Source organism: Amphiura filiformis, chromosome 3, assembly GCF_039555335.1.
Source record: "Amphiura filiformis chromosome 3, Afil_fr2py, whole genome shotgun sequence".
NCBI classification, from domain to species: domain Eukaryota; kingdom Metazoa; phylum Echinodermata; class Ophiuroidea; order Amphilepidida; family Amphiuridae; genus Amphiura; species Amphiura filiformis.
This window is the reverse complement of record NC_092630.1, coordinates 65,958,036-65,981,203: the sequence shown is the minus strand read 5'-3', so window position 1 is coordinate 65,981,203 and position 23,168 is coordinate 65,958,036. Positions and strand designations below refer to the sequence as shown.

The window sequence follows — 23,168 nt, the reverse complement described above, 5'->3', positions numbered from 1 at the left end:
GCTGATCAATGTGTGGGCAAATGTTCAAGTGGCTTTTTGACCAATCGGCTTTCTAGCAGTAAAATATGGGGACCAATCAGGTTGTATCAATGTGATACCAATAAACTATGATGTATGACTCATCTTGTTAGGCCTACTAAAAATAAAATTCGGTTTCCGGTAACCCGCCCGCCCTCTTTTTTGGTGCCGCGAAAAAAATAATTTATGCCACTTTTGGAAAAAATAAAATTTTTCAAGAGCCGTCCGTGTCGAAATTCTGACATGAAATAATTGATGCCACTTTTGGAAAAAATAAAATTTTTCAAGAGTCGTCCGTGTCGAAATTCTGATATGCAGTTGTTGGAAATCACATTATTTTATTTTCACCCGATTTTCTGCCATTCAAGGATTACAGAAATACAGTTGAATTGATAGATAATATTTATCGCGATATAGGCCTAGGCCTATGCACAACTATTTTATTTATGAAAACAGCGTGCAGCAGGACTCGTAATATTAAGTAGGCCTACAACTATTGAAAAACTATTGAACTACAATCAAGTGCAAATTTCCTGGGACACTTGTTCATATTTCGCGCCCTCTGTTCAATAAAACCGGTCATATGAAGTTCACCATGTGATATTTTATTTGTATAGTTTCCAACCTATTTGAATCCCTCCTCCCCACCAACCAATGTTGGAGCAAAAATATAGGCCATTTAAAAAATGAGGCGTTTGGTATACAACATTGAATAAGGGGTGTGAGGAGGTCATTGAACTATGAAAGTGTCCCAGCAAATTTGCACTTGATTGTATAGGGATGCGAAAAAATAATCTATTAATATCAATAAAATCGCCATAACTCTCGAACGCGTTGCTCGATTTTCATATTTTTTTCAGTGATGTCAAGATAATTTCATTAAGCATTACATGATTAGCCAATTTTTAAAAAAGTTATTAAAATAAACATTTTTTTGAATATCTAACCCTGCAATGCATGCATTTTTCAAGGAATATTTGACACATTGATTGCTTATATTAGAGTGGACATATAAATTCTCCTTTGGTAGAATTTACAAACATAATAAAAGCAAACCAAATAAGAAATTAAGAAAATATAGAAATAAATAGAACAGAATCATGATGTTTGTCTCATCATTGATCTTTCAAACTCATTACCCTATTTCAAATGCTATTATCGGAATGCACGTTAAACTCTTTAATATAGGCCTTCAACTACCCATCACAGACACGCTAAATCAACGTAACAATGCCATGCCAAAAAGTGTATTATACAATTATATACAATTACACATTTTAAATGTGCTTATTATTGGTATTCAAAAATAAAAAAAGAGATAAAGAGCAGGATTTAAAAGTAAACATATCGGCGACAATGAGCTCGAACCGTAGCCCTCATGATCAGAAGGCAGTAAGCAAACCACTACACTATGGTTGAGCTGTTGTTATTCTTGCGAATTTATTTATAACAAGGATAACAAGAATTAATGCCGCAATAACGGTCTACCAGAATAATATAACTTAAAAAGTAATATATATTTATTTAACATTATGGTAGACCGTGCTCATTTGGCTTAAATGGAGGAATAATTACCAATAAACATATCAAAGTTAGGAAGGTATGTATAATGTGACCGTGTATATTCAAAATATACGTTAGATAAATGCTGAATACGACCAAAACATGAGTTTTAATGAATGATTCCATTGGATCGAAGCTCGATAACACAATACAGTAGCATTGCAATGATAGGATTAAATACGCTGAAATCGAGTGCAATTGTCATCAGTCTCCGGTGGCATATAGTTACTGGCTTTGCTTCTCGACCCCGAGATCTCGAGTTGAATCCATGTAATGCTATTTTTCTTTCTTTCTTTTTATTCCTTTTGTCTTTCTTTCTTTCTTTCTTTTTCTTTCTTTTTCTTTCTTTCTTTCTTTCTTTCTTTCTTTTTTTTCTTTTTCTTTTTTCCTTTATGTTGCCAATTTACATTTACATTTATCAATGAACTAAAGGAAACAATTGTTTTGTTTTATGATTTTTTTTGTTATTTCAGTAGGTATTTTTAACTGATTGTACTCTATATTTCCAATATGATTTAATTTTGATTAGTTTTAAATTGTTTTAAAAGTGAATTTTGAGATAATGCGCTTATAATAGCAATCATGTGTCAAATATGCCTTAAATAATGCATATATTACAGCGTTTTGATACCTAAAAATATTTAGTTTGACAAAAAATGACAATTAAAGTAACCAAAATATGCTAATGTTATTTGTTTTAAATTAGTGAAAAAAATCATGTCAATCGTTAACAGTTGCGTTTTGAGTTATGGTAATTTTACTGAAAGTAATAGATTATTTTTTGTCTTCTTCAATACATGTATAGGGGATGAGAAAAAATAATCTATTAATATCAATAAAATCGCCATAACTCTCGAACGCGTTGCTGTTCGATTTTCATATTTTTTCAGTGATGTCAAGATAATTTCATTAAGCATTACATGATTAGCCAATTTTTAAAAAAGTTATTAAAATAAACATTTTTTTTAAATATCTAACCCTGCAATGCATGCATTTTTCAAGGAATATTTGACACATTGATTGCTTATATTAGAGTGGACATATAAATTCTCCTTTGGTAGAATTTACAAACATAATAAAAGCAAACCAAATAAGAAATTAAGAAAATATAGAAATAAATAGAACAGAATCATGATGTTTGTCTCATCATTGATCTTTCAAACTCATTACCCTATTTCAAATGCTATTATCGGAATGCACGTTAAACTCTTTAATATAGGCCTTCAACTACCCATCACAGACACGCTAATTCAACGTAACAATGCCATGCCAAAAAGTGTATTATACAATTATATACAATTACACATTTTAAATGTGCTTATTATTGGTATAAAAAAAAAAAAAAAAGAGATAAAGAGCAGGATTTAAAAGTAAACATATCGGCGACAATGATCTTCGAACCGTAGCCCTCATGATCAGAAGGCAGTAAGCAAACCACTACACTATGGTTGAGCTGTTGTTATTCTTGCGAATTTATTTATAACAAGGATAACAAGAATTAATGACGCAATAACGGTCTACCAGAATAATATAACTTAAAAAGTAATATATATTTATTTAACAATATGGTAGACCGTGCTCATTTGGCTTAAATGGAGGAATAATTACCAATAAACATATCAAAGTTAGGAAGGTATGTATAATGTGACCGTGTATATTCAAAATATACGTTAGATAAATGCTGAATACGACCAAAACATGAGTTTTAATGAATGATTCCATTGGATCGAAGCTCGATAACACAATACAGTAGCATTGCAATGATAGGATTAAATCGCTGAAATCGAAAGTGCAATTGTCATCAGTCTCCGGTGGCATATAGTTACTGGCTTTGCTTTTCGACCCGAGATCTCGAGTTCGAATCCATGTAATGCTATTTTTCTTTCTTTCTTTTTTATTCTTTTGTCTTTCTTTCTTTCTTTCTTTTTCTTTCTTTTTTCTTTCTTTCTTTCTTTCTTTCTTTCTTTTTTTCTTTTTCTTTTTCCTTTATGTTGCCAATTTACATTTACATTTATCAATGAACTAAAGGGAAACAATTGGTTTTTTTTATGATTTTTTTTTGTTTCAGTAGGTATTTTTAACTGATTGTACTCTATATTTCCAATATGATTTAATTTTGATTAGTTTTAAATTGTTTTAAAAGTGAATTTTGAGATAATGCGCTTATAATAGCAATCATGTGTCAAATATGCCTTAAATAATGCATATATTACAGCGTTTTGATACCTAAAAATATTTAGTTTGACAGAAAATGACAATTAAAGTAACCAAAATATGCATAATGTTATTTGTTTTAAATTAGTGAAAAAATCATGTCAATCGAACAGCAGCGTTATGAGTTATGGTAATTTTACTGAAAGTAATAGATTATTTTTGTCTTCTTCAATACAATCAAGTGCAAATTTCCCTGGGACACTTGTTCATATTTCGCCCTCTGTTCAATAAAACCGGTCATATGAAGTTCACCATGTGATATTTTATTTGTATAGTTTCCAACCTATTTGAATCCTCCTCCCCCACCAACCAATGTTGGAGCAAAAATATAGGCCATTTAAAAAATGAGGCGTTTGGTATACAACATTGAATAAAGTCTTGGGAGGGTCATTGAACTATGAAAGTGTCCCAGCAAATTTGCACTTGATTGTATAGGGATGCGAAAAATAATCTATTAATATCAATAAAATCGCCATAACTCTCGAACGCGCGTTGCTCGATTTTCATATTTTTTCAGTGATGTCAAGATAATTTCATTAAGCATTACATGATTAGCCAATTTTTAAAAAGTTATTAAAATAAACATTTTTTTGAATATCTAACCCTGCAATGCATGCATTTTTCAAGGAATATTTGACACATTGATTGCTTATATTAGAGTGGACATATAAATTCTCCTTTGGTAGAATTTACAAACATAATAAAAGCAAACCAAATAAGAAATTAAGAAAATATAGAAATAAATAGAACAGAATCATGATGTTTGTCTCATCATTGATCTTTCAAACTCATTACCCTATTTCAAATGCTATTATCGGAATGCACGTTAAACTCTTTAATATAGGCCTTCAACTACCCATCACAGACACGCTAAATCAACGTAACAATGCCATGCCAAAAAGTGTATTATACAATTATATACAATTACACATTTTAAATGGATTTATTATTGGTATTCAAAAAAAAAAAAGAGATAAAGAGCAGGATTTAAAAGTAAACATATCGGCGACAATGAGCTGCGAACCGTAGCCCTCATGATCAGAAGGCAGTAAGCAAACCACTACACTATGGTTGAGCTGTTGTTATTCTTGCGAATTTATTTATAACAAGGATAACAAGAATTAATGCCTTAATAACGGTCTACCAGAATAATATAACTTAAAAAGTAATATATATTTATTTAACATTATGGTAGACCGTGCTCATTTGGCTTAAATGGAGGAATAATTACCAATAAACATATCAAAGTTAGGAAGGTATGTATAATGTGACCGTGTATATTCAAAATATACGTTAGATAAATGCTGAATACGACCAAAACATGAGTTTTAATGAATGATTCCATTGGATCGAAGCTTCGATAACACAATACAGTAGCATTGCAATGATAGGATTAAATACGCTGAAATCGAGTGCAATTGTCATCAGTCTCCGGTGGCATATAGTTACTGGCTTTGCTTCTAATTCCGAGATCTCGAGTTCGAATCCATGTAATGCTATTTTTCTTTCTTTCTTTTTATTCCTTTTGTCTTTCTTTCTTTCTTTCTTTTTTTCTTTCTTTTTTTCTTTCTTTTTTTCTTTCTTTCTTTCTTTTTTTCTTTTTCTTTTTTCCTTTATGTTGCCAATTTACATTTACATTTATCAATGAACTAAAGGGAAACAATTGTTTTGTTTTATGATTTTTTTTGTTATTTCAGTAGGTATTTTTAACTGATTGTACTCTATATTTCCAATATGATTTAATTTTGATTAGTTTTAAATTGTTTTAAAAGTGAATTTTGAGATAATGCGCTTATAATAGCAATCATGTGTCAAATATGCCTTAAATAATGCATATATTACAGCGTTTTGATACCTAAAAATATTTAGTTTGACAAAAATGACAATTAAAGTAACCAAAATATGCATAATGTTATTTGTTTTAAATTAGTGAAAAAAATCATATCAAACGGGCACCGCGTATGCGTGCTATCGTAACCTTACTGAAGGTAATAGAATATTGATTGACTTCTTCAATACATGTATAGGGGATGCGAAAAAATAATCTATTAATATCAATAAAATCGCCATAACTCTCGAACGCGTTGCTCGATTTTCATATTTTTTTCAGTGATGTCAAGATAATTTCATTAAGCATTACATGATTAGCCAATTTTAAAAAGTTATTAAAATAAACATTTTTTTTAAATATCTAACCCTGCAATGCATGCATTTTTCAAGGAATATTTGACACATTGATTGCTTATATTAGAGTGGACATATAAATTCTCCTTTGGTAGAATTTACAAACATAATAAAAGCAAACCAAATAAGAAATTAAGAAAATATAGAAATAAATAGAACAGAATCATGATGTTTGTCTCATCATTGATCTTTCAAACTCATTACCCTATTTCAAATGCTATTATCGGAATGCACGTTAAACTCTTTAATATAGGCCTTCAACTACCCATCACAGACACGCTAATTCAACGTAACAATGCCATGCCAAAAAGTGTATTATACAATTATATACAATTACACATTTTAAATGTGCTTATTATTGGTATTCAAAAATAAAAAAAGAGATAAAGAGCAGGATTTAAAAGTAAACATATCGGCGACAATGAGCTCGAACCGTAGCCCTCATGATCAGAAGGCAGTAAGCAAACCACTACACTATGGTTGAGCTGTTGTTATTCTTGCGAATTTATTTATAACAAGGATAACAAGAATTAATGGCCTTAATAACGGTCTACCAGAATAATATAACTTAAAAAGTAATATATATTTATTTAACAATATGGTAGACCGTGCTCATTTGGCTTAAATGGAGGAATAATTACAAATAAACGTCTCGATGTTAGGAAGGTATGTATAATGTGACCGTGTATATTCAAAATATCGTTAGATAAATGCTGAATCTGACCAAAACATGAGTTTTAATGAATGATTCCATTGGATCGAAGCTCGATAACACAATACAGTAGCATTGCAATGATAGGATTAAATACGCTGAAATCGAGTGCAATTGTCATCAGTCTCCCGGTGGCATATAGTTACTGGCTTTGCTTTTCGACCCCGAGATCTCGAGTTCGAATCCATGTAATGCTATTTTTCTTTCTTTCTTTTTTATTCTTTTTGTCTTTCTTTCTTTCTTTCTTTTTTTCTTTCTTTTTCTTTCTTTCTTTCTTTCTTTCTTTTTTTTCTTTTTCTTTTTTCCTTTATGTTGCCAATTTACATTTACATTTATCAATGAACTAAAGGAAACAATTGGTTTTTTTATGATTTTTTTTTGTTTCAGTAGGTATTTTTAACTGATTGTACTCTATATTTCCAATATGATTTAATTTTGATTAGTTTTAAATTGTTTTAAAAGTGAATTTTGAGATAATGCGCTTATAATAGCAATCATGTGTCAAATATGCCTTAAATAATGCATATATTACAGCGTTTTGATACCTAAAAATATTTAGTTTGACAAAAAATGACAATTAAAGTAACCAAAATATGCGCAATGTTATTTGTTTTAAATTAGTGAAAAAATCATGTCAATCGAACAACGCGTTTATGAGTTATGGTAATTTTACTGAAAGTAATAGATTATTTTTGTCTTCTTCAATACAATCAAGTGCAAATTTCCTGGGACACTTGTTCATATTTCGCCCTCTGTTCAATAAAACCGGTCATATGAAGTTCACCATGTGATATTTTATTTGTATAGTTTCCAACCTATTTGAATCCTCCCTCCCCACCAACCAATGTTGGAGCAAAAATATAGGCCATTTAAAAAATGAGGCGTTTGGTATACAACATTGAATAAGGGGTGCGGGGAGGGTCATTGAACTATGAAAGTGTCCCAGCAAATTTGCACTTGATTGTACCCAGCAAACACAAAAACGTTTTAAAAACGTTTTAAATAAGTTATATTTTGGCTTTTGGTTTAGCTAAAAACGTTTTAATAACATTAAAATGTCGGGTTATATAAAGGTCATGATAACGTTTTAAAACGTTTTGTATAAAAACACAATACAACAATATTTTTCAATGTTTTCAAAAAATGTTATTGTAAACTATTTTTACAAACATTTTGCCAAATATTGTGTCAATACTTAAATAACATTATGTTAAAATGTTTGAACCCAGCAAACACAGAAATGTTCTTAAAATGTTTTCTTCAAAACCTTTTAATAACATTTAAATGTCGGGTTATATAAAGGTCATGAAAACGTTTTTAAAACGTTATTGAAAATATTTTGGGCAAACATTTTTTCGCAAATATTTTTCAACCCCAAAATAACATTCTGTTTAGAATGTTTTGTATCAAGTTTTCAAGAATGTTTTTGGAATGTTATTAAAACGTTTTTATACCCTTTATATAACCCGACATTTAAGCGTGTTCTGTAAAACATTTTTGTTTGCTGAGCAGTAGATTATCAAAAATGTTTTTTAAGGTTATGAAAATGTTTTATACTCTTAATATACCCTTTATATAACCCGACATTTAAACGTTTTCTGACAACCTTTTATAACCTTTTGCGAATGATGTCGAAAACGTTTTGTGTTTGCTGGGTATTTTGTCTGTGTCCATAAAAAATGTGATAAAAGCGGTAATAGTAGGCCTAACACTATAAGACAAAGGCCTAACGCTCATTAAATCGGTGTTGTTGTTGAACTAATTCCCATAAAGCTCGTATTAAAAAGAGCAAGTAATAAAAAAGTTAAAATGCTAAAAATGATGTAGGCCGAAAAATTGTGTAATCTTGTCCTAGACACTCAACGATAAACCCCTATCAAGTATGAATAAAAGACTGTTCATTTCAATTTATAAACGTTGAGGAAGTTGTGCATTTTGTCAGCACCGATATAATAAAAATTAAAATAACTAACCTGGCAGATTTCAGGATTAACCAACATTTATTTTCTCATGCCGCTCGCCCAGGCCTGCATATTATCCCGTCAAGAAACTCAACCCTAGGCCTACCTTTTTCAACATGTAAATATAATTCCATAGCGATAAATAGTGAACGTTGCATTGAAGATGAGGATACTTGGATGATACAGATATTAAGCACATGTTAAATGGGGGTATTATTAAGCTACTTGCGGTTCCGCCATTATGCACTATGTGCGGGGAGAGCCTCGAACTGGCAGCATACATGAAAGGAAGAATTATGTAACCTTACACAGAACGTTATGACTAGTTCAATTCCCATTCATGTATGCTGCCAGTTCGAGGCTCTCCCGCATAGTGCATAATGGCGGAACTGCAAGTAGCTTAATGGGGATGTCCCAGTTTGTTTTACAAGGGCAATTATTATTTGACCCAAACTTTTTGGTGGGTGGGTTCATCATGACCGAGACAGAACAAGTTTGTATTGGTTAATGGGTCAAAAAGGTCATCCAGGGGTCATCTGAGGTCAAATTAGTAAAAACTATCATATGGGCATGAAACTTGATAGGGTAGATTCAATATTTAGAGCCAAATTTGTGGAGGGTAATTTGGGGTCACCAAAGGTCAAATTAGTAAAAACTGTCATATGGGCATGACAATTGGTTAGTACAGTCAACATTTAGAGCCAAATTTTTGAAGGTCATTTGGGGTCACCAGAGGTCATCTGAGGTCAAATTAGTTAAAACTGTCATATGGGCATGAAACTTGGTTAATACAGTCAACATTTAGAGCCAAATTTTTGAAGGTCATTTGGGGTCACCAGAGGTCATCTGAGGTCAAATTAGTTAAAACTGTCATATGGGCATGAAACTTGGTTAATACAGTCAACATTTAGAGCCAAATTTTTTGAAGGTCATTTCGGGGTCAACAGAGGTCATCTGAGGTCAAATTAGGTTAAACTGTCATATGGGCATGAAACTTGGTTAATACAGTCAACATTTGGAGCCACATTTTTTGAAGGTCATTTCGGGGTCAACAGAGGTCATCTGAGGTCAATTAGGTTAAACTGTCATATGGGCATGAAACTTGGTTAATACAGTCAACATTTAGAGCCAAATTTGTTGAAGGTAATTTTGAGGTCACCAGAGGTCATCTGAGGTCAAATTAGTTAAAACTGTCATATGGACATGAAACTTGGTTAGTACAGTCAACATTTAGAGCCAATTCTTTTAAGGTCATTTCGGGTCACCAGAGGTCATTTGAGGTCAAATTAGTTAAAACTGTTATATGGGCATGAAACTTGGTTAATACAGTGAACATTTAGAGCCAAATTTTTAAGGTCATTTCGGGTCACCATATGTCATCCGAGGTCAAATTAGTTAAAACTGTCATATGGACATGAAACTTGGTATTAAGTACAGTTTACATTTGAGCCAAATTTTTGAAGATCATTTGGGGTCACCAGAGGTCATCTGAGGTCAAATTCGTTAAAACTGTCATATGGGCATGAAACTTGGTTAATACAGTCTACATTTAGAGCCAAATTTTTGAAGGTCATTTGGGGTCACCAGAGATCATCTGAGGTCAAATTAGTTAAAACTGTCATATGGGCATGAAACATGGTTAGTACAGTCAACATTTAGAGCCAAATTTTTTGAAGGTCATTTTGGGGTCACCAGAGGTCATATTAGTAAAAACTGTCATATGGGCATGAAACTTGGTGGATACAGTCACCATTTAGAGCCATATTTTGGTAAGGTCATTTGGGGGTCACCAGGGGTCATCTGAGGTCAAATTAGTAAAATGTTGTATTGGCAAAAAACCTCTGTCGAGATTTGATCCCCAAGTCAGGTAAACTTAAAAAATTGGTTTGATTTACACTTATTGATTTAACGTTCAAGTCATTAACTGTTTACAAGTTAATATTATATTTGACTATTTTTGGATCCCAAAAGTTTGGTTATGGACCCCTATTTTTTGGATTTAAGATAAGAGGGTCCATTTGGAGTTTGGACTCCTTACTTTTTTCTACCCCTAATTATGGTCATTTCAAAATATTATTTTATCTGTTTAGTGTTTTGTATTGCATAAATTTTCAAATTGTATGTAGCAGTTTTCTATAATTGCACAAACAGAAAAAGCTTTTATATATAGACAAGAACAGTGAATGACAGAGAGTAGGTAAATGATATTGGACAGTACGTCACACTTGTGTAGTATGAGAAGAGCTTTTGCGATTGAGACCCCGAGTCATACTGTTTTTCTATTGGCTAGCCTTCAAGTGTTAAATTGGGTCGAAATTTCAGTATGTGTAAATATTTTTTTTTTCCTTCCTTCCGTCCCAATTTTTTCAGAGCATGTTACCGGAAACATCATTTTATTTTTATTTAGCCTTATTTATATTATGGCGTAGTACGTTTTGTGCATTGCCGTCCACGGGATATTATAAAAGAAAAATCGATTTTGCCCAAACCTGTATAATAAACACATCAAGGAAATTGGTACTTGACTTGATGAATGACTCATCGTGTTGAGCGAATTGATGATGATGATAGCGATTACGTAACGCTATGACACAAGTTTTTGTACATTGAAACGCCTACAATGTTGTATCGGTAAATAATAATTAATTTAAATGATGTTGCGACGCCTATGCTATATTCCATGTTTTTGTTTACACCACGCCAAAGAAAGCGTCACATGCGCCCGTCAGTGAGTGAGGATTGCCAAACCAGCGATTTGGTAGCCCAATTGGGCGACTTTTGAAGATTTTCCCATGACTTTTGACAATTTCCTGTCCCATAGAAACCAATGGTTAAGAAAAAATTGGGCGACTTTTCAACATTGGCTCCCGCGACTTCCGATCATTTCATGTCCCATAGAAACCAATGGTAAAGAGAAAAATTGGGCGACTTTTTCGATTATTTGACCCGCAATTCGGGCTGAAATCTTTTGGCAACCCGGGCCGTCACTTCCCTTCAAAGTATCCACTGCAGACAGACGTGTAATTAATTCGGTCAAATCGGTCTCATTCATCAACAAACATTATACATTCAACTTCTATTCAACAACTATTTCACCAGGCCAAGTGTCCATGCTCCTATGTTTTCCCTTCAACCTTTACAAACCTCTACCGTCTACCTCATTTTAACTCTCTAACCTCTCACTTTCCCTTCTTACAAACATTTAACTAATTACCCCAGCCATCGACTCGCCAAATCCCCACAAGGTTCTGAACAGAAACAAAACATACATCACCCAACCTAAACCAATCAATCACAAACACCATCAATGATCACCCAAACACATGTACCATTCAGTACCAAAACAAACCACCAAAGCAGAGAACCGCGAAGCCCGAGAACCGCTCTAGTTATCCTTAATTTACACTTTTTAATTGCTTTTATTTGTTCCACAGTCTAGTTCTACAGAAGTGAACCTTTACATGAGAAAGCTGACTGGTGATGGAAGTGGTTACATTGTGTCTGGTTCGAATCATGTCATCCACATTGGATATGAAGAAAGCCAAACATGTCCTAAAGCCAATATACACATTCAATCATCTGGCATGTGTATCCTATCTCCACTTTCCACAATAACATCAACTATGTATGTACAGGGAGCCCTCTATGGAGTAGAAAATGTCAAGGTCAAAGGTGAAATCAAGTTATATCGTTCTGGGTACTCAGCATGTTTCAACTGCTCTATGGAAAGTCGAGAACGCGGTGATTATTATCTTGGCTCACTGACAGTCCAAAATGGTGGAGTGCTTAGGGTAGTGTCTAGTAGCAAACGATATGCAGACAATAATGCTGTGACATTGATACTTCATGGCCATCTGGATATAGATCATGGTAGTACAGTGGAAGTTGGTGATGCAATAGTAGTATATACCCAAGATATGAAAGTAGAGAAAATGGGAGTAGTCAGAGCTAATGGAGTAGGTTATCCAGGAAATTCAGGACCAGGGAAAGGTTTGGTATGTGGGGGTGGTGGAGGAGGAAGTTATGGTGGTCAAGGTGGAAATGGTGACTCCTGTACTGCTGGAATATATGGATCACAATGTTTACCAACTCCAGTTGGCAGTGGAGGAGGATCCTGCAGTCATGGGTATGTTCCTGGTATTGGTGGTGGTGCTATCAAAGCGGTTTCTTCAAGGCTTTTAGTCATGGAAGGTCAGATAGTGTTGTCTGGTACACAAGGAGCTGCTGGTACAGGTGGTGGTAGTGGTGGAGCTCTATGGCTGGATGGTTTGTACTTTGAAGGCTGGGGGTATACTTCAACTAATGGTGGAGATGCAACAAGACATTCTTATTCATGTGGATGGAGCACATGTTATCATTATGGAGGAGGGGGAGGAGGAGGACGTATCAGAACATACTCGCCAAATGACCCTCATGCAGTCTTCACAGGGCGAAGAAGATCTTCACCTGGTGTGGGATACAATAGTAACTACAATGGATATGCAGGTACCTTGTGTGTGGCTGGCAATGAATGTAGCGGACATGGAATATGGGATGAACCTACTCAAACCTGTCACTGTGAAGCTGGATTTGTTGGGTCTAACTGCCAAGTACCGTGTGACCCTGATATCACTTGCAGCAACCATGGTTCTTGCGCAGATCAAGGAAGCTGTGTTTGTGATCCTGGGTATGTAGGATATCGATGCGAGTATATGTGTGACTCTACTACAACATGCAGTGGGAATGGGGATTGTTCCCCACATGGAGAGTGCTTGTGTAATGATTGTTATCATGGCGAAGACTGCTCTGTGAAGTGCAGTGGTCATGGAGAATGCATGTCAGGCATGTGTGAATGTGATGCTTGTTATATTGGGGAGTATTGCCACTCTGAGTGTAATCATCATGGAAGCTGTTCCAATGACACATGTAACTGTGATGAAATTTGGAGAGGAGAATATTGTACCATCGCAGGATGTCCTGGTGAAGATGAAGATTGCTCTGGTAATGGTATTTGTAATGCAGCATTGCATCAATGTTATTGTGAACCAGGATGGCAAGGATTAGATTGTACATTACCAGATTGTGCAGGAGAGCCAAACTGCTTTGATAGGGGTTATTGTAATGTGTCAATAATCCCACATCAATGTCAGAATTGTGAGCCAGGATGGATGGGAATAGACTGCAACGAGACTTGCTTACATGGTGTACAACAACCAATGGATAGTGGTATTTGTGTTTGTGATCCATGCTGGACTGCTAAAGGATGCAATGTAGAGTGCTCAGCACATGGACATTGTGATAGTGACACCGCCACTTGTATGTGTGATCCTTTGCAAGGTTGGAGAGGTGCAGTGTGTGAAATACCAGGTTGTCCAGGATTTGGAACAGATTGCACTGGTCATGGAGATTGTAATAGTGCCCTTCATGAATGCACCTGTTACCCAGGATGGACAGGCGTAGGATGTCACATCCCTGACTGCCCTGGACATCCAGATTGCAATGACCGTGGATTCTGCAATGGTACGTTAGAAACACCTGCTTGTCAAAACTGCTCCCAGGGCTGGATGGGTCCAGCGTGTGCAGATCCATGTGTTAATGGAATACAGACTCCTATGGACAGTGGTTATTGTAATTGCACATCAGGGTGGACAGGTGTAGGGTGTGATGTTGAATGCTCAGCTCATGGTAAGATTGTTGATGGTAAATGCCAGTGTGACTATGATACAGGATGGAAAGGAGAGCTGTGTGATGTGCCAGGTTGTCCTGGTTTATATGGTTTAGACTGCTCTGGTAGAGGTGCCTGTGATAGTGCCTTGCATAAGTGTGTATGTGATGAAGGATGGTATGGGCTAGGATGTGAAGATCCTGATTGCCCTGGTGATCCTGATTGTGCAGCAAGAGGTATATGCAATGGTACATTTGATCCTCCAAGATGTGTGAATTGCAACCAAGGATGGATGGGACCAGCCTGTGAAGACCCATGTGAGAATGGCTTCCAAGATCCAATGGATAGTGGCTTCTGTAATTGCAATGCAGGATGGACCGGTGTAGGATGTGATGCTGAATGTTCTTTACATGGAACTATCATTGATGAAACTTGTGTATGTGATGTGGGATGGAGAGGAGAGGTATGTGATATACCAGGATGCCCAGGTGATTTTGGACTTGATTGTAGCGGTCATGGTGAATGCAATAGTGCTACACATGAATGTACATGTAATGGTGGATGGACAGGAGATGGATGTGAGATCCCCGATTGCCCTGGAAGTCCCGACTGCAATGATAGAGGTCACTGTAATGTGACTGTTGATCCACCACAATGTACAGATTGTATTCCAGGATGGATGGGAGCTGATTGTAATGAACCATGCACATTTGGTATTCAAGTTCCAATGGATAGTGGAAACTGTGAGTGTTTTACTTGCTACACTGGCAAAGGTTGCAACAGCGAATGTTCTGGTAATGGACTCTGTATGGATGGAACATGCGAATGTGAGCCTGGTTGGTGGGGTGAAGTCTGTGAAGTTGCAGGTTGCCCAGGAGAAGGCAAAGATTGCAGTGGTCATGGAGATTGCAACTCTGTTTTACATCAATGCTTCTGCTACCCTGGGTGGACAGGAGATGGCTGTGAGATACCAGATTGTGCAGGTGAACCTGATTGTAATAACAAGGGATATTGTAATGGTACAAACCAAATGACACCTGTATGTCATTGTATCCAAGGATGGATGGGACATGAATGTGATGACCCATGTACCCACGGTAAACAAACACCACCCAATAGTGGATTCTGTCAATGTGAGTCTTGTTACTCAGGAGCTGGTTGCAACAGTGAATGTTCAGGCAATGGACAGTGTGATAAAGGAGGATTTTGTACATGCAATAACAATGAAAATGGAGGTTTTCTTGGTGAGAAGTGTGAGTTCATTGGGTGTCCTGGTGCAGATGGAGCATGTAATGAGAGAGGCACTTGTAATTCTGTGACATCAAAGTGTACTTGCTACCCAGGCTGGACTGGATTGGATTGTAGCATTCCTGATTGTCCTGGCAACCCTAGCTGCTCAGGTAAGGCAGCATCTCTATGAGATGTATTTTTATATAGATGTTTTGATTTCTGCTAACCACCCAAATCTTAAGCTTCATGTTTCTTACTAATTTTTCATATGTTTTATAAACATTATCATTCATTATCTCATTTTCAAGCAAACCAGACAAAAATGATAACTGTTGACACTTACCATAGACTGTAAAAGAGAGCTTAGAGCTAAGAATTAGACTGCTGAAGCTGACACACTCTATTTTCAACAATGAAGTTGATAGCATGATCACAATCTCAGTAGATGTGTAGTTTAATCAAGTGCCTACACTGTTTTCACACTTGAAACAATTGCTCCAATTTGTACTATGCTCATATTTTGTTGTAAGTGTGTATGTTTTCTTCTGTTTTCCCTGTTATAGGTAATGGAGAATGTGTTGATGAAACTCCAAGAAGATGTGCATGCCACTCTAACTGGGCTGGTGAAGTCTGTAATGTCCCTTGCCAATTTGGTCACAACTATGGTGATGAAAGAGGTTGTGTATGCCAAGCATGCTACAGTGGTATCGGTTGTGATCAGATCTGTAATGGCAATGGTGATTGTGTTGACGGTGACTGTGTGTGTGATTTTGACACTGGTTACCGTGGCGATGTGTGCCAAATCCCAGGATGCCCCGGTGTTGAGATTGATTGTTCTGGACATGGAACCTGCAATTCTGCAACTTTTGAGTGTTTATGTGATCCAGGTTGGAAAGGTGTGGGTTGCCAAATCCCTGATTGTCCTGGAGATCCAGATTGTCTGATGAGGGGTGAATGTCCTATTCCACTTGAGGGTGAAGACCCTGTGTGTGTTAACTGTGACTATCCTTATATGGGAGATGGCTGTGAGCTCACATGTGAATTTGGTACTCCTGTACAGATCAATTCTACTTGGATTTGTGAGTGTGATTCATGTTATGCTGGGTTGGCTTGTGATATGCTCTGTAATAATAAGAGTTCCATATGCATCAATGAAACATGTGATTGTGGGTTTGATGGATGGCGTGGTGATGTTTGTGACGTCCCTGGTTGCCCTGGCTATGGAGATGACTGCACATACCATGGGGAGTGTAATAGAGCTATAGGAATGTGTTACTGTGATAATGGATGGGCAGGTATTGGGTGTCAGCTACCAGATTGTCCTGGTACACCAGATTGCAACGGACGTGGGGATTGTGTCCCAGAAGATCCAGCACCAGTATGTCTGAATTGCCATGAAGATTGGATGGGACCTGCGTGTGAGATACCTTGTCTCTATGGACAACAGGTAAGGGATTTGTCATAATAATGACTGGATATGGCAATGTGATTGGATGGGACCTGCATGTGACATACCTTGTCTCTAAGGACAACAGGTAAGGGATTTGTCATAATAATGACTGGATATGACAAGAAGATTGGATGGGACCTGCGTGTGAGATACCTTGTCTCTATGGACAACAGGTAAGGGATTTGTCATAATAATGACTGGATATGACATGAAGATTGGATGGGACCTGCGTGTGAGATACCTTGTCTCTATGGACAACAGGTAAGGGATTTGTCATAATAATGACTGGATATGACAAGAAGATTGGGTGGGACCTGCATGTGAGATATCTTGTCTCTATGGACAACAGGTAAGGGATTTGTCAAAATAATGACTGGATATGACATGAAGATTGGATGGGACCTGCATGTGAGATATCTTGTCTCTATGGACAACAGGTAAGGGATTTGTCAAAATAATGACTGGATATGACATGAAGATTGGATGGGACCTGCATGTGAGATATCTTGTCTCTATGGACAACAGGTAAGGGATTTGTCAAAATAATGACTGGATATGACATGAAGATTGGATGGGACCTGCATGTGAGATATCTTGTCTCTATGGACAACAGGTAAGGGATTTGTCAAAATAATGACTGGATATGACATGAAGATTGGATGGGACCTGCATGTGAGATACCTTGTCTCTATGGACAACAGGTAAGGGATTTGTCATAATAATGACTGGTTATAAGTTATATGGAACTTTTGCAGTGGGTAGGCCTAAGGGGATTAGATATATTAGACTTTTACTTCAACACGGAAAGCCCAATTCAACCAAAGTTGTTCTTCCTTGGGGCCGTGCATAAACAAACATACATGTACAAAATAACAAACAATTACAAAAGCTTATTATCTAGGCTTAAACATATTACAATCACAAAAATATTAATTGTCAAAAGCCATTATGATACTCTTATGGTTACTTACCATGATATATAACTCATCTTACATAATGATGAGTTTGTGTCTTTGTTGTCATTGAAAGTTTATTAAAACCTGCAGGCCAAAAGGGGACTAAGCAATACTGGCAAATACACAGTACTTCCTATATTTGTGTCTTTGCAACACCTAACATTTACAGGTTATGGAGTTGTCAAAAGCACATCCTGGCATACAAGGCAATTTTTGTCATGCCAATGCAACAATTTTGCCCTTGTTACCATAAAAATAAGTAATAGTTCAAATTGAAATTGACTCTTGTATTAATTTTCACTTAGTTTCTCACAATCTCATTTTCTCACTCTATAGATGCCCATGGATTCAGGCAACTGTACTTGTGATCCATGCTACCATGGTCATAGCTGTAATATCTTATGCTCTGGAGTTGGTGTGTGTACCCCTGAAGGAATATGTGATTGTGGTTTCTCTGGAGGGAGAGGGGAGTTCTGCGATCAACCTGGATGTCCTGGACTTCATAATACGGACTGCTCTGGACACGGAACTTGTATTCTTGGTAAGCTTAAGCTGACAATCCGTTAAATATGATTAAATCTTATCTTTTTTAGTATTTATGACAGAATTGAACTATTTTGGTATATATTTGCTTTTGGTGAAATAAATTAGTGATAAAGCTTAAATCTGTCACTTTTGATATGCTCTTTAATTTAACATCAAACGTATATGGTGACTGGCCTGATGTGCTGAATAGTTTTGTGTCATTTTATTTGCATATGAATAGTAATGAGCTTATTTGCATATTTTGCCTACATTTCCATTAATCCACTCTCCAGCTTAAAAGCAATCACCGATCAACTTCAAACTTGGTCTTGTGATAGTATTCTTTATATTTACCAACCTTTGTTCTAGGGCCACCTTAATTATGAACTGCGTAATTTTAGTTTACTGTAAAATATAAAAATATGTACCATGTTCCAGATATGAAGAGCTACAATATTTGTATCATATTTTGACTAATTTGGGCACCATATTTTGATGTTCTATTATATATAGGAAGCTGTATATGTGATGAGGGCTGGTTCGGCGAAGGCTGTGAAAATCCAGACTGTCCAGGAGAACCTGACTGCAACAACAATGGAACCTGCTTTGATGGAACAGCTATCCCAGAATGCCGCTCTTGTTACCCTGGCTGGATGGGAGAAGCTTGTGAGATTCCCTGTGGCCCTGAATATGGGTATCAGTATCCCATGGATAGTGGTATATGTATGTGTACTGATGGATGCTGGCATGGACTAAGCTGTCATCTAATGTGTGGTGGAGTTGGTAGTTGCGATAATCAACAATGCAACTGTGCAGACGAGCATGGACTAAATCCTGGTCACTGGGGAGACTTCTGTGAGCAGGAAAACTGTCCTGGTGTTGGCACCCCCTGTACAAGTCATGGATTGTGCACCAATGATTTGCAATGTTTGTGTGATGATGGATGGATTGGAGATGGATGTGAAATACCAGATTGTCCAGGGGAGCCTGATTGTACTGATCATGGGTACTGTAATGGTACTGGTGATATACCCATATGTGAATGTAAAGCAGGGTGGATTGGAGATGCTTGTGAGAGGCCATGTGTTAATGGTACTGCACAGAGTGATGGGACGTGTGTATGTGATACTTGCTTTTCTGGACCAGGTTGCGATAGGGAATGCAGTGGATATGGTAGTTGTGCAGATGACACCTGTCATTGTGTTTCAGCATGGTGGGGTAAGTCATTTTTCGAAAGCCACATAAATTTCAAATTGTTTTCTGCAACATTATGTAGATCCATTTCTTTCTTTGCAAGTCAAAATTTATAAATTGTAGTATTTGTCTCATTTTGTCAACTACTTAACTTATCAGAGTAATAGTCATTATATCCGTTCATTAATTTTTTGTGGTTTTAGTTCAAATAAGAAACATTCTGCACTGAATATATCATGTTCTTTTAATTGCAAAAGTCAACTAAAAGCTTATAAGACAACCAGTAAACTTGATACTCAGAAACTAATCAAAACAATTCTGGTTGTGTATAAATGAATGAACATTGTTCAATAAACAAAACAATGTTTATGCATTTATCTGCTCAGTCTACAAACTTGTGGTAGTTTTATTTTACATATCAATAACATCAATATTTCTTATCAGGTCCTGATTGTAGCTACCAGGGCTGTCCTGGACTGGGTACTAACTGCACTAGTCATGGGCATTGTAATGTCATAGACCAGGAATGCTACTGTCAATCAGGATGGAAAGGAGATGGATGTCATATACCAGATTGCCCAGGAATACCAGACTGCAATAGTAGAGGTATATAGTACCATATGTGTCTTGCTTCAAAATTGTAGTTATGCAGACAAAGAGGCTTCCCCATTATATATCAGCAAATAAATGAGTGATTATGAAAAGTGTACTCTTTCTGCTAAAATGTTTCTCCAGCCACAACATCATTTTAAGGATAATGATAAGAAACACCATTATGGTGTAAAGACAACTACTAAAAACATAAAAGTGGTTTTCCAAGTAAAGTGTTGGATGCGTGCCGTTAGACCAATACTTTACTTGGAAAACCACTTTTATCACCTACCCTGCGTGCCGACGTAGCAACCTTGTCTTCTACTAAAAACATAGATTTACATTAAGGTGAGTGGTCAGATTGTTTCATATTCTCTTTGTAGACCTTCAATTAAAACAGTCCCATTTGAATTTTGAGGTGTGTTGCTCTAGCGGTTATGATATGAGAAGCACAAATGTGTATAACAAGTTTTGATGAGGAAAATTGGGAGGATGGGCTGTGGAGGGGATGAGGCTGTGAACCTGTTCACACACCTTTAAAGTTTATACCTTTTGTTAAATAATCATAAGTAGCAATTACTGTTATTGTAATCTCTGAAATAAGAGTGCTTTCAGCAAAACAAAAGTAAGTTATCATACCAATATCTAATTAAAATGAGAAATGGTTGCTTGCATTAACCTGTATAAAGGTGTGTTGATGGGAGATCCATAAAAAGTCAATTAAAATAAAATAAAATATAATAATATATTGTCTTTTTTCCCATAATAATATTAAATTCTTATTGTATTCAGGTGCTTGTGATGGAGACATGTATGATCCACCTAGGTGTATCAATTGTACCAAAGGTTGGATGGGAGAGAAATGTGAGATACCATGCACACATGGAGAGCAGGTAATGTGCCACTCCATTTAAAATCCACACTACCCCTGTGGAAGGTTTAGCTATAGTACTCTGAAGTGGGAGTATGAGCTTCAAATAGAATAGACAATTGGGTAACTTCCATTTGAAATACTCACTCCCGTTGTGGAAGATATAGGTAAACCCTTAAGTATAGGTTTCAAAATGATTAACTCTGACCAATTACATTTGAAAAACATACTCCCCCTGTGGAAGATATTTCCCAAATCATCCACAGGGGTAGTATGGATTTTAAATGGAATAGCCCAATAGAATACAAGAGCTACCAAAATTAATGTCACATACATTCACAAGGCATTCTTTAAATGTTCACATATATTTTGTTAGGTACTTCAACCACAAATAAGGTTGAACACCTGAGAATTGGAATGCCGAAGTAAGCAAACGAAAATATCAGTGAAGCTCTAAAAGCTAGACTTGTTTTATTAGAGATCTAGAGAGAGAGAGAGAGCATGGTTAAACATGTCAATTATGATTCTTTTACACTCCATGATAGATGCACAAGCCCTGCAAAACCTATTTCATAGACAAGAAAACATTCTGTGATTTTTGCTATTTATGTAACAAAACTGTCACCACAAATGTTGGAAAATGTCAATAAATATAAATGCATCAACCTGCAAGAAAAACGAACTCATTAAAAAGCACTGCGTGGAGTATGTGGAGCGTGTGTATGTGTAGTCGTACATTATACACAGTCAATGCAGGGCAGGTTTGCATTTTCTAACAATAGTTCTGATTAGTTCTCACTATCTAAGACTAAGAGTGTATAAAAAATTATAGGCCAACATGTTTTGAAATGCTGTTTCCACATTCTAATATACACAATTTTGTGATGTTGATGATTTATTTTGTACCCTAGGAGCCACCAAACAGTGGTAGATGTAAATGTTACCCTTGTTACTCTGGTACTAATTGTGACATAGAATGTACAGATCATGGTACATGTGATGAGGCAGTCTGTCAGTGTCAATCAGGATATACAGGTAGGTTAACTTGCATTCTCATATTTTATTTGAATCAAAAAGATTACCATGTTATGCACAATCTAATACAGATGTGGTGTCACTGTACCATTTGCTTTATATTTGCACCATTGGACAAGAAATAGAATGTCAGTATGAAGCACATACAAATGTAAGACATGATGCAGTGAATCATTGCCAACTGAAACTGCATTAGCCAATCCTAATATTGATTGATAGTGATATCTCAAAAAGGGTCTATAATAGGACCATGTTGGTTCCAAACTTTCTATTGCTGTCCACAACTTGCATGAAATTAGCAATTCTGTTTGTGAACCCTTTTACACAACACCTGATTTTCTAGTAATAGGGTAAGTTCAATCTAACATAAGAATTTGAGAGATCCATCCAAGGAGGTTAAATTAGGGTCTGAACTCCAACATGTTAATGTTTCACCCATGGAGGGCAAAATGGTGTACCTCCACATTATTTTGCCATGATCCCAGCAAACTGTGATTTAAAATTGTATTCTATGTGTAATGCAGTGTGGCAATAGCATGTGCTTAGCATAACATTTGTAATGTGCAAGCTTGAAGAAGCCAATTTTCCTTCTATTTCGGGGCCTTTGCTGATGATATATGCCATGACAATTCAATATGTCAAATTTACCAACACAAAGTAATGAGTTCAAGAAATTTTTATATTATGCAATTGGTAATATAAATACTAGTGTGAAAGATTTGTACCTGTTACACACATATCAATTTGTTTTCATTCAGGGAGCCTGTGTGAGGCTCTGGACTGCCCAGGTGAACCAGACTGTTCAGAACGAGGCACATGTGTAAGAAAAAGTGAGCAATCAGTGTGTCTATGTAACCCTGGATTTACTGGTGAAGATTGCAGTGAATTAGTGTGTCCTGGGGAGCCAGCATGTAATCTGAGAGGTAGGTAACACTGTCAACTTACTAAGCCATTATTATGCTGTTCAAGATGCAGAATTTGCAGAAAAGATGTACAACAGATGAATAAATATTGTGATGG

General features: G+C 36.1%; 1 protein-coding gene across 1 annotated transcript in view; it reads left to right on the top strand.

The window, feature by feature from the left end:
* LOC140147443 (uncharacterized) overlaps nt 1-22,683 on the top strand; it is a 44,104-nt gene extending 21,421 nt beyond the window's left edge. The window contains exons 14-21 of the mRNA XM_072169220.1: nt 12,087-15,696; nt 16,090-16,973; nt 18,269-18,473; nt 18,971-19,675; nt 20,096-20,257; nt 21,035-21,135; nt 22,025-22,148; nt 22,673-22,683. Of these exons, the coding sequence (XP_072025321.1) occupies nt 12,087-15,696; nt 16,090-16,973; nt 18,269-18,473; nt 18,971-19,675; nt 20,096-20,257; nt 21,035-21,135; nt 22,025-22,148; nt 22,673-22,683 (5,802 nt within the window). The remainder of the gene's footprint in view (nt 1-12,086; nt 15,697-16,089; nt 16,974-18,268; nt 18,474-18,970; nt 19,676-20,095; nt 20,258-21,034; nt 21,136-22,024; nt 22,149-22,672) is intronic.
* Nucleotides 22,684-23,168: the final 485 nt, after the last annotated feature.